At 43.8% G+C, this 13,250-nt stretch overlaps 1 protein-coding gene across 13 annotated transcripts in view; it reads right to left on the bottom strand.

The window, feature by feature from the left end:
* Positions 1–9,782: 9,782 nt before the first annotated feature.
* ZNF366 (zinc finger protein 366) overlaps positions 9,783–13,250 on the bottom strand; it is a 65,140-nt gene continuing 61,672 nt past the window's right edge. For all 13 annotated transcript variants that reach the window (XM_073905359.1, XM_073905354.1, XM_073905363.1 and 10 more), the window contains one exon: positions 9,783–11,249. In XM_073905359.1, coding sequence (XP_073761460.1) covers positions 10,702–11,249 — 548 coding nt within the window. In that variant the 3' untranslated portion in view covers positions 9,783–10,701. The remainder of the gene's footprint in view (positions 11,250–13,250) is intronic.

Genomic DNA, 13,250 nt, shown 5'->3' with positions numbered 1-13,250 from the left:
GATAGACAGTTCCTGGGGACTTGATTCGTGGTGGACGTGTGTTCTACTCCTGACCGTGGGTACTCGCATGTCTCTGTCCTCTCACCCCTACTCACAGGGAAGGTGCCTTTCTCCAGACTGTTTACAGACAAGTCCCAGGGAAGACTGCCCTCAATCTTTTTGGTGCAAGTTTACAAGGACCACCCAAGGGTACAGCCGGCTTGCTCTAGCTGTTAGTTGCACCTGACTATTCAGGGTCAAGGGAAAATAGGAACAGAGGCCCAAAAAGAAAATAGACTGGTAAAGCGGAGGAAAACAACTGGAGTAAAGACTTCTTTTCAAAATTCAAGCAGAGTCCTTGCCCTTTGAAGAATAGGAGGTACAAAACAATGGCAAGACAACAGGGATAAGAGCCGCATAAATCCCTGGACTATTCAGTTTCTATTTACAAGGAAAAACCTCCAGTTCATCCAATTATTTTCTGTTGATATTCATGAGAAAAACACAAGGAGATGATAAAACACAAGGAGATGATAAAACTAAATAGGAATCTCAGCATTAACAGCCGAACAGATGAAGGAATTTACACGTGTTAATCTAAAAATTACGATCACAATGAGATACCACTTCATACCCATTAGGATGGCTGTTATCCAAAAAATGGAAAATTGCCAAGTGTTGGAGAGGATGCAGAGAAATTAGAATCTTTCTTCATTGCTGGTGGGAATATAAAATGGTGCAGCTACTGCGGAAAACAGCCTGGTGGTTCCTCAAAAAGTTACACAGAGAGTTACCATATGACCCAGCAATTCCACTTTTATGTATATGCCCCAAAGAATTAAAAGTAGGGACTCAAACAGATCTTTCTCCACCACTGTTCCCGGCAGCACTGTTCACAACAGCCAAAAGGTAGAAATAACACAATTGTTCATACCAGGACAGGTGAATGGATACATGGAAATGCAGTCTACACATTCAATGGAATATTATTCAGACTTAAAAAGGAATGCAATTTTGACACACGCTACAACGTGGATGGACCTTGACAACAGTAACGTCGAGTAAACTAAGCCAGACACAAAGGACAACTATTGTATAATTCCACTTACATTATTTACCAGGAAAAAACTCCAGCTCATCCCTTATTTTCTGTTTATATTCATGAGAAAAACACAAGCTTATGAAACTAAATATGGATCTCAGCAATAACAACTGAACAGATGAAGGAATCTAGAGTAGTCACATTCATAGGGCCAGAAAGGAAAATATAGGTTACCAGGGGCCAGGGGGAGGGAGAGTGGGGAGTTAGTGTTCAGTGAGTCCAGAGTTGCTATTTGGGATGATGCAACAGTTCTGGAAATGGATAGGGGTGATAGTTATATGGCATTATAAGTGTACTTAATGCTACTGCAGTGCACACTTGAAAATGGTTAAAATGGTCATTTTTACGTTATGTGTATTTTATCACAATAAAAAAAGAATATATTATAAAACCTGTGGATATATGAATTATATTCGCGGTGTTGTACAAACATCACCACCAGCTGCCTCCGCCTCCCTCAGAACAGGGTTTACATAGCCCAGAGGCAGGGGAAATGGGAGCTGCCCGGGTTGGCCTTGACTAGCCCTCCTCCAACCAGGAACGGGAGCTTTTGGAAAGACAAGCCCTTTGAAATCCACAAAATCATCTGTGTCTCAGATAGGGGCTTAGAGTGACTTCGGAGGGGATTAGACCCTGTCGGTGGTGCCTACTTCCTAGAGATGCATCATTATTCTCAGTGATGTTTACTGAATGTCTCCTGAGAGGCCGGCATTTTAATGATCTCTTTCGAAGGCTCTGCCTAACCTTGCTTTGGTTTTTGCTTTTTCTTCCTTTAAAGACTCTGCTACTGCTGGGGATTTCATATTTCTTTTCTTTTCAGCTGGTTTTTCAGGAGAAGAGGCAGTTGACTCAATGCTCTGTGTCTACAGTCTTGCAAAACCACAGCTGAGGATTTTAAATATTAGCCCGATTTGGAGAACGTGCCACTCTAAGCAAAGGCTAGGCTTGTGACAAGTTGGCAGGGAAGCTGTCCTTCAACAATGGCAAATAACACAGCTATCATCTCTGCAAGTCCAGAATGATGAATAGATTTTACCTCATCCCTCCCCTCTCTTGACAGAAGTTGGAGAACAGTTTCATTATTACTGCTTTCTGGAAGAAGAAACAAAATTATTTGCCAGTGTGCTTACAATGATGAATTGCTAAAATGGAAGAAGTATCTTTATATTCCTTTTAGATGTCTCTTAATGTATCTCTTCATTTTCCTTCCAAAGACCGTTTGTTTATTAAGATCCACCCAGTGAAGATTCGCAAGGCCTATTGCAAACATCAGTTTAAAATGATCCTTCAGGTGTGATGCCAGAAACTTTAATAGCCCCCTTTGCAACACTTCTGTATTCTCTGGCATGTCCTTCCAAGTTCCCTCCTGTCGCCCCTTCCCTGCCCTAGGGCATTGTGAATAACAAAGATTTCTGGCTGGACAATGTTTGGGTCAAGTTCAGAGAGTGTTCTTGTATTTCTTTCATCATCTAATGAGGATGGGGGGGTGCTGTGGTCAGGAGAAGCACGTCTTAGGGAGGAAGGGCAAACTGAGATCTTTGGATTCAAAGACTGTGGCTCCATCACTTTCTCTTACATAAAGATTGTATTCGTCGCATACTTCCTACTGCAAATCACGCTGGTACGATGTGACAATGCAGCGGACACACAAGCACTTTTCCCACATCACACTACAAACAGAGCCGCCCTCTCTGGGGAGCTGAAGAGAAACGTTTGGGTTTCCAGTTCCCCTCCATTTGTTTGAAGGATCAAGAGAACACAGTTTCATTTTCAACAAAAATTAAAAAGGAAAATCATGAAAAGAACCAGCCTCCTCTTTTTTTTTTTTCTCTCTCTTAATATATTGTTGCATCCAGGGCAGAGGAAGCAGTGAGCGCCACTGATACTGGATCCCCCGGGACCCTCTAAGGGTCACTCCCAGCTATCAAATGAGCATGCCTTCCTCCACTTGCTACAGCAAGTTTGTAATGGCAGTTACTGGAAGTTACTTTCGGCTCAACTCTGCAGTGCAAAACTATGAAATGCTGCAGCATCTCAGGATTCAGGCCGTGTTCACACCTGGGTTTTCACAGGGAAGACAGTTTTCAGTTTGAAGGCTTTGGAGGTTTGAAAAACCATTAGCCATGTTCCTGCCAGCCTCCATAGGCCTCTCTAGGAACTGCGTGTTCCTTAAGGACAGGAGCCAATTCCTTCCACACGTTTTTGTGTTTTATTTCTTCTTTGGGTGCTGACTATGGTGCCGTGGGCCAATTCGATTTGGGGACTTAAAATATGACAACATCCCATTTATTCTGCATTGTTGCAGAACAATGTGTGCACTGGATAAAAATTTCCGGATGACGGTACTGTCACCCTTTGAAGAGCTTAAAAAGAAAATGTTATTTGGAGGGCATCTAGTGAATAAACAGGCAAGTTCATTGTTATTAACATGCATTATTTTACCGGCTGCATCAGAGACGTCCTCAGGGCCTACAGAGACAAAAAGGACTCTTTGCAGCCTCGCTTGTGGTCTTGGAGTTCTAGCGTCTTTCCTTGGTTTTCAGATTTCTAACTGTGTGCTCATTTGTCCTCAGTTCTGCCATTCCTTCTCAGGATCTCTGTCTGAGAAGCTTCATTGATTTCTTTGGTCCTCACTATTTATTTCATCAGCAACTATAACTCAGAACAAAACCCAAGAAACCAGATGGGCTTAATTCTACCTACAGTACTTGGTAAATATGCTGTCTTGCCAACTGAGTAAAGAGCATGGGTTTTATGATAGCTCTGAGACTCTAATTCATCCCTTCTATCATTATGTGAGGAGATAGACTTTGTAGTAAGTGACATTCTATTTTGTACTTAGAAAAATATACATTTTTGTTATGATGATGATTAGCCTTCGATAGAACAAATCAACTGGACCCCCAAAAGAGCTTTTGAACCATCCACTCCTAACTCTTCCTTGCTACCTCCTTAATCAAGGCCAATGTTAACTCTCACAGACTATTAAAACTGCTTCTTAGTGGTCTCTCAACATCATCCTGGCTTCCTTCCAACCCATCTTCCACACTACAGCCAGAATGAGCTTTAGAACATGTAAATCCCATCATTTCACCCCCCTTGCTCAGTGGCTTTCCATGTCAGCATCTCCTTACATCACTCTTGTCCCTGCTGTGTGCTGCCACACTGTCTCCTCTCCCTGGCCATGTTCCCTATACAACAGCCCTTTGCACATGCTGTCTGCTCTGTCTGGAATGCTCTTCCCCTGGTTTTCCCCATATGGCTGGCTCCTTATATCCTTAAGTTCTCAAATTAAATGTCACTTTTTCAGAGAGACAATTCCTGATCACTCTAATTAAAGTAGGTATTCACTATTATTCTCTTCGTAGGGTGGATGGACATATGAGAGTGAACACAAGAATGAAAATCTTGGTATCACATGTTAACATCCACCAGGTTGCATGCATCATGAAAGAGAAATTAAAAAATCAGGCAGACAATGACCTTGCCAGTTGACTTCATCCGTCTATCAACAGCCACTCCAGTGCTAAACAAAACAAAACAAAACAAAAAACATATGAAGTAGCCACAGTGATAGATATGGAGGCTACACATGCGCCCAATAGCATAAAGTACATTTACCAAGGCTGATCGAACTCTTATCACTGCTGAATATCCAACACACCAGCAACAAAGACTGATGCTGACCTTCCAATACGGCACCATTGCTCTGGAAGATCAACCAGTCACTTAGTGAGAAGTTGACTATATTGAGTCCTTTTCATCTTAAAGATCCAGTGGTTTTCTTTGTCATAGGGACAGACCTATACTTCCAACGGTAGAGACAGGAGTGGGCCCCCCCCACCTTGTCAATACTCACAGTAACACACTGTTATACTTCTCATCCCTGGCACTCTGGGTTCTGTGGGGTTAGAGATTCTCATCCTCAAAAAGGGATACACTTTCACCTGGGGATACAGCAAGGGTACCATTGAATTAGAAGCTACAGCTGCTATCTGGGCATTTTTTGTTCCTTGTCTCCAGGAACCAGCAGATAAGGAATGGAGTCACCATTTTGGCAGAGGTAATCAACCTAATCATCAGGAGGGAGAAGGCTGTGGTTACAAAATGGGTCATGGAGGAATACATGTGGAACCCAGATCACCCATTTGGGTTTCTTTTGGTACTTCCTTTCCTACTTGTGACTACAAATGAATAAACATAGAAACTTCATTCTGAAAAGGGCATGTGTCTTAGTCCACTTGGGCTGCTATAACAAAATACCATAGACTGGGTAGCTTTAGCAATAAACATTTATTTCTCACAATTCTGGAGGTTGGGAATTTCAAGATCAAGGTGTTGGCAGGTTCTGAGACTGGCAGAGGTGGTATCTGATGGTGACAGGGATCCAGACAGGTAGTGGAGGAAGGAGAAGATGAGTATTGGCTATGTCTCCTAGACTAATTACAGTAGTGGGGGCTAAAGTTTTTCCCACTCATCTTCCTCTTCTAAGTTTTCCTTCAGAAAGAGAGGCCCACTGGTATCCTGGAGGAGATGTTCCATGAACGTACATGAACAAGTGGACTGGAGTCATACAAGGGGTGGACTGTGGTAGACAAGGGATGAGTCAAGCAGTGTCTCTTCAAGGAAGGACTTGTATCGAGCCGTCAGTCAGTAGACAACCTCTGGCCACTGGCTCCTTCAGGGTCTGTCCCTGCTACAGAGTCACACCGTCCTGAGGTCGTGTCCTTTCTAGGGCAGCCCATACCTGGTGACTGAGCAAGGGGGTGTGTGCAAAGGCCCGGGCATCTCTGCTCAACACGGCACAACTCTGATGGGCAATCCTTGCCGTGAGCTACCTGCTATGTTGAGTGAGGCTTAGCAGGCCCGCATCACACACAGTTCGTCCTCTCTCTTTACTCAGCCTTCTTTCCACCCCTTTCTTTTCACTGGTTCTAATCCCTGGAAAACATCTTGCACCCAGATGTATCTCATCATCTACTCCCAAAGAACCCAAACTGGTACATGCTTTGGTGGCAAATGAGGAACTTGCTAACTAGGTCGTTTGGAGCCACTTATTTCACTCTGCCGATCCTCCATTTCTTCATCAGTAAAATGGAAATACAATTTGCCTCTCAGGGTTGTGTGAGGTTTGAATAAAATCAAGTGTGTGATCACCTAGCACCATGCATGGTGTAGAGTGGTGTATGATGTTTAAAAGGGAAGCCTTCTCAGAAATGGTGACTTTCCATGCCGACACAGCGTTGTGAGCTGAGAAGGGAGAGCTGAGGGTTCTGTCTTCTGGCCACTTTGTTGGTGACAATAATGGCAAATTCTCACATAGCATGCACCATGAGCCAGGCACTTTTCAAGTGTCTTGCATATATTAACCTACAAACAACTTGGTGAGGGGGCGCCTGGGTGGCTCAGTCATTAAGTGTCTGCCTTCGGCTCAGGTCATGGTCCCAGGGTCCTGGGATCGAGCCCCGTATCTGGCTCCCTGCTCGGCGGGAAACCTGCTTCTCCCTCTCCCACTCCCCCTGCTTGTGTTTCTGCTCTCGCTATCTCTCTCTGTGTCAAATAAATAAATAAAATCTTAAAAAAAAAAAAAAAACTTGGTGAGGAAGGTTCCGAACCCCATTATCACAGGTGAGGAAACAGAGGCACAGAGAGATTCACAAACTGGTCACAGTCTCAAAGATTGCAAGGAATAGAGTTGGGCTTTGAACCCAGGAACCTGATACCAGTACCTATGCTCATGCCCAGTATGGTACATGGCCTCTTAGTTCAACTTTATCCTACAAAGAACTTGACAGAGAGTAAGGCAATCTTGCTGCTCACTTCCCACTTCCTCATGACACCCTTCCAGAACTAGTTTTTCTGAATGGGAAAGAAAAAGAGGATGAGGAAAGTGTCACCCCCGCTGCAGATGGTCTGAGCTTCATGAATCCTTTCTGAAACCTTGAGGCAGGGAGAATCGAACATCTATCTCCCTGGGTTGAAGCCCCAAAGGGAACTACTCTGGCAGAAGGTATGAGGGCAGGAGCGAGACACTGACAATGGTAGTTTCCTAGCAAAATTTCAGGTATTTGCAAATAATTAACTCAGCCTTTTCAACATGTCTTTATTTGCTTAAATTAACAAAATATAGGTTACATGCTATTTTCAGGTAAACTGCTTTTTCGCCAAAGTAGAAAGCGATATTCACAACTTGGGTTACTACATACTTGGAGTTTTTGTATTTAAATAGCAAGCCAGAATTCTGTACAAAATCAACATTTGGTGTAATGTTGTCCAAATATGCAAAGGATTTTAAATGTTAGCTCTGTTACATGTTGTTCCAGCAAAGCAGACAAAGATCATGATTCAAAATGCGATGTTAATATTTTATTAAATGCCTTTAGGGCTTAATAAATACAGTATGCACATTGACTTTCTCATGCAGCTACTCGTATACAAATATACCAGTTACCCTTGTGGGGTTATGAAAGGTCAGCCTCAGTCTCATGGCCAGTGGGGAGTCAAATTTTTTAAAAAAAGAATGAGAGAGGAATTAGAAGGCAAAAAGAGGGAGGTAATCATAGGCCTGAATAAAAGGATAAAAGAGAAATATGCCACTTGGCTGGTCGGTTGGCTGTTTCAGAGTGACAGCGGTCAAAAGTCTGGAAAGCTTTCAGTAGTGACCTATTTTCAGAGTGTCACAAGAAGGTGAATGTTATTCTGCCCTAGCCCTTAGAATGCTGATAACCTTGGACGGTTTTACCCCTCAATTCTCTCAGGGTGATCCCCACGTGCTGTCCTTCAGGTTTGCATTCTCATTAATTAGCCCAGTAGGCAAGGTTGGCCAACGCTTTCCTTAGCTCTGCACTTACACATGAGGTATCCATGTAATTTATCTCCCAAACTGGGATACTTCTGAGAGTTGAGGTGATACTCTTAGCAATTATCTTGGCGCAGAGGTATAAACCAGGGTTGGTCCAGGCAAATCAGGATGGTGGTCACTCAACAACATACAAAACCAAGATTTTAGCCTTAATTCTCACAAAGTCAGTGTATATTTATCATCAGGCTAGATCTAATTAAGTCTCTCATACCCAGAGTCAAGAACTAAAAACAGGCTTTATAATACACTTCCTAACACTTTTTAAATTACTTTTCTTAGGAATTTTTTTCCCTCAAAATGAAATTTTACTTGGAAGGCTAACATGAAAAACAGATGAAATGTGAGCCACTTTGAGTGAAGTGGGCGTGAGGGCTGAGAGTTTCTCCTTCTCCTCTAGTAGCTTTGGAGGGACCTAAGAGGGACCTCTGGCTCCTTGATCCACAATTTGGAAACCACCATTCTAGACCATACTCTCTCTATCTCAACATGAACTTGATCCTCAAACATTCCCGTATGACTCATTTGGTTGGAAAAAACTAGAGCTTGCTATTCTAGATTTCCTGGTTCTGGCGAGGCATACCCAGAACACACTGGAAGTATGTCTTCAACTACTATGGGCTACTGAAAGAATGAACTTGTAATGGGACCCTGACAACTGGAGCCCTCACAGACCATGCAGCCAGCCTCCTGCATGATTTGATCAAAGGCACTAATGAGCTATATCAATAATGACTGGAAGGCAAGTCACCCCTCCGAGGACTTGGGACAGTTTCCCAGCACAGAGTTGGGCTTGTACCCACAGAAACCCAAACTGTTTCCTTCAGCATCCCCTTTGCAGGAGCCTGACCTCAGGACACAGGTGGCGGCGGTAGGAAACCCAAACAGCTTTGGCATTTGTGGTGGTGGTGAGGCTGAAGGAAAGAGCTTTAGGCGAGGGGGGCAGGAGAAATGCGTCAGGGACTGACAAAGCCCATGAGGGGATGATTAGAAATCAATGAGTCTCAGGGGGAAGCACCTTGGCCAAGAGAAAAAGCTGACATCCTGCAGTCAGACATGGGCCAGGTCTTCTCAAGAAATGTACTGGAACTTTAGGAGGAGAGAAAGCACACAATAAACAGTACCTCGCTCTACAAGTAAGAGTTGAAACTACCAACCAAGAGGCAGTTTTTACATAAACACAGACACAGTACCAGAGGGTTACTGCTTATGGTCAGTCACAGATCTGCGACATCCCGTGAGCACTGCTTTACTTGGCACCGGTGCCTAAGGAAAGCCTACTGGCTGGGTTCAACCCACCCATGACAGTCATGGCCACTCACTACAATCATGATTCAAGCATCTAGGAAGAAATAATGAGTCACTGTAGGCTGGCTATGTATTTTTAAACATATTAGGTGACCATAAACATCACAGGCATCATCTTCTAATACAAAGAGTGTGTGTTTATACAGTGTGTGTGAGTGTGTGTGTGTGTGCACACGTGCACATGCATGTGTATGTTTGTGTCCTTGTGAGGGTCTTACGGAACAGGTAAGAAGCCCTAGGTCAGCAATAAGATTTCAAGGTCTCCTGCTCCATATTTTAATGAGTCTGAAGCCAGAAACACATATTCATGGAGTCCAAGAGAGCCACCCTATTAGCCCAGTCAGTCTTTCTTGATCCTCCTGCACAGAAGAATCATCAGGGGGAACCTTTTAAAAAACACCAAAGTTGGGGCTCCACTCTAGACCAAATCAGAATCTCAGAACTTGAGGCCTCAGCATTGGCATTTTTTTAAAAAGTTCCCCTAGATGATTCTACTGTGCAGGCAGCATTGAGAACACAGTCCAGAATCTCCCTTAGCAGTAATTAGCTGATGGTGATTCTAATATTCTAAAGAAGCAGCACTCAGATTGCAAGACTTCCCTGCCACGCCCCCAGCTCCGGCGCTGAGGAGAAAGCCGCTGCTCGTAAGGCGACAACTCTTCCTGCAGCTACTTTTATGGGGCACGGGGCCTCAGAACAAGGTCTCCAGGAGGGAGCTCTGCTCAGGACACAAGGGGTGAGCCTGCAGACACTGACCACTTTGGGGCCATCTGAAAATACGCTCCAAATTCCACATGCGATGAAGGCAGCTGGAGCAGAACAAGGCAAACCCAGGCAGGAAGCTCAGTTCTGCTGGTTTTTCATTAGTTGAAATTATTCATATTTTCTTAAACTTCTCTCTTATATCTGCAGCAACCACTTGAGAATATCCTCTTCAATACCTCACTCTTCTTGTCATTTCTGGTGTCTTGGCTTATTTAATAAAGGTGATTTTCATATATACAACTAGGAATGTTTTCATCTATCTGGAAAAATATGATAACTTCCACACATTCAACTAAATCATCATTGATAAGGTAACGTGTCAAGCACCATATTTTTGCAACTAAAGAAAATTCCCCATGTATTGCATATTAGTCAAAGGAAAATAGACTTTCTAAAAGCACCTCAGCATCAGCTTACAATTAGGTATCTAGGATATGTACAGTCTATTATAGTGAAGATGCATAAAATAGCACTGAAGAGGACCCTGCATGTGTGTTAGAAATCAAGGGCCCAAGGAGAGACCTGAGAAGCGTTTACATGACTGAGGACAAATCCCTGCTCATGTAGTCTGAGCCATTTATAAAGATTTGCACCATTTGCCAGTCTCCAGCAAATGACAACTCATGCAGAAAGCTATATTTGAACTGCCTAGTTCTCATTTTCTAAATGCAATTTGAAAACTGTCCACTTAGATACCTAAAAGCACTGCTTGTTTTTCCATTTTCCTCTCCAGTAATTCTTTTAAACTCTCATCTCTGTGCTTGAAGTACAAGTAATCAGAGAAGGAGGGGCCCCGCCGGGCACTCTGCAGAGCCCTGAGGCGGGGACGCTCTTCTCTGAGGGCAGATCGTCTCTGCGGGCTGCCCTCTGCCCCGCAGCTGCCCTTGCTCCTCTCCTGGTGCTCTCCTCGGGGCTTGTCCCCATCGTCGTCCTCCTCTTGCTCCTCACAGGGGTCCTCGAGGGCCCTGGGAGCCGGCTCGGGGTGGGCGGGTAGACCATGGGGTGTGCAGGGCTGCCTGCTCTGCGGGGCCGGGCCCGGGCTGTCTCGCCCCACCTCACGGCTGGTGTCCTCCCCCTCTTCCTCGTGGCAGGGGCTGCCCCGGGCGCTCTCCCCATCCGACCGGAACACTGGCCCCTTTGACCCACGCTTCTGGGAAAGGTCAAAGGGCTCCTCCTGTTCCAGACTCCTGAGCACGCCCGCCGCCGGGGCCAGGGCCATTCTCCCCCTTCCAAAACCTGTGAGAGCAAAAGCAATATTCAGGCCCCAGGAATAGCTGTGAAAATGGGTCACTGTGTGGTACCCAGGGCCATTTAGTATAGTTTCATTTTACATTTTAAAAACAAATTCCCAGGCGCGCCTGGGTGGCTCAGTTGGTTAAGCATCTGACTCTTGATCTCAGCTCAGGTCTTGATCTTACAGCCGTGAGTTCAAGCCCTGTGTTGGCTCCACGCTGGGTGTGAAGCCTACTTAAAAAAAAAATTAAATTAAAATAAAAAATGAAAATAAATTCCCAGTAAGGCTACGGAGAGATGGGCCTTGTCACAAACGTAGTTTACATCAGTAGAACTCCTTTAAGGTAAATCTGGCAACATGTACCAAAAGCTTAAAATAAGCATAGCTCTGACTGAGCAATTATACAATTGAGAATTTAAACTATGAAAATAGTCATACAGGTGCACAAAATGTATAAGGATGCTCATCACATTTTTTTTTACAGTGAAACTGAAATGATAGAGGTTTACTTAAATAATACAATGAACCACATGTAGAAGATGTAGAGACCTACTAATAGTCATAAAAAGGTATTCTATATATTTTAAGTAAAAAACATACTTATCATATATATTTATAGTACCGTCCCGATTTTATCTATCTTTATCAAAAAATATCTGGAAGAATTTACGTCAAAATCTCAAACATTAGGTGATTCTAACATTTTTCTTTTCATTTCTAATATATTTCTTATTATTTTCAGTGAGCATATATTTTACCATAAGAAAAAACAAAACCATAACAGAGGTATTTTCATCTTGAAAAAATTATATTTACCATTTGGGGCCAAGAAGGCCACCCCATACCGGGCCCCTAAGCACAGATAGAGAGGGCACAAAGAGATCCAAAGCCCCTGTGTCCAACCACAAGTATCCCTGCTGTTGGGCACAGCCATGCACAAGGCTCTCACTTTTAGTTTCAGTTTGAGGGCCCTGCAGGGAGGGACTTTTCAGGAGCCAACAAACGCATGGTAACACTCTGCCTGATTTGATCTTGAAGGTCTCTGGTTCTGGTGAACCCCCAATCAGGCCCTGGGGAGAAGGTGGGAACAATCAGGCTTCCAGGGTGGGGGCACATTAAAGGAGGTAAAGGTCCAAGTCAGCCTACCTTATGCTATTGTCAGGCAATGAAGCTGTCTATAGCTTTAATCACATAAGGGCCACAGGGAGGATCTTTTTAATCTGAGTCATGATTTTTGAGCCATTTCAAACACTAGAGTGAAAAAGTGCTAACACCTTCTGTAGATGAAAACATTAAAATTGTTGAAAGCCTGTTAACTTTCAAAGCATCTCTCTGATATATATGATGCTCTTTATTTTTCCAGAAGAATGACAGAGTCATTAGGTGCCTTTTAGGATTTGAGCCCCCATGTGGGGTAAGACACAATGACCAGGGTAGGCTGTCAAGGGGAGGACTGTCTCCTCGGTGCCTTCTGTCCCCAGCCACAGCAATTGAGCAACTTCACCTATTCCGGAAAAATCCAGGCCTATGTTGGAAATTAGCTCAGGCAACTAGAGGTGCAAAGAATAATTCAGGAGAAAACCAATCTCGGGGAAAGAAAACGGCTTTTATTTTTTACCAGAATTTTTCAGCGCTTTTGCATAAACTCTAGGCTTTGTTTTGTGATGACCACAGCTCCCTGTCACTCAGGAGCAGTGTAAGCTCAGTGGGTGCCGTGAAAAATAGGAAAACTATAATCATTCTGTTTCATGCTGTGGGTATACGTGTATGTCGTATTTATGAATACGTGTGCCTATTTGACCAGCTCTCTGAGAAGGGTAGGAGAAGCGGCCAACAAGAACAGATCACCCCACGTGTTCACCTAGTGTAGTGGGCACCGGCTTCATTCAGAAATTCTGGAGTTGGAGTCCCAGTTCTGCCTTCAGATTTGGTGTATAACATCGAACAGTTTATAACGTCTCTTGGTCTTTGTCTCCTCTTACATAAAATGGGAATAAAACAGG

This window comes from Callorhinus ursinus, unplaced genomic scaffold, assembly GCF_003265705.2.
Source record: "Callorhinus ursinus isolate GAN/ISIS: 27379988/994484 unplaced genomic scaffold, GSC_fseal_2.0 scaffold23, whole genome shotgun sequence".
Taxonomy (NCBI): Eukaryota; Metazoa; Chordata; class Mammalia; order Carnivora; family Otariidae; genus Callorhinus; species Callorhinus ursinus.
Note: the sequence above shows the minus strand (reverse complement) of the source record. Positions and strands in the feature narration are given on the sequence as shown.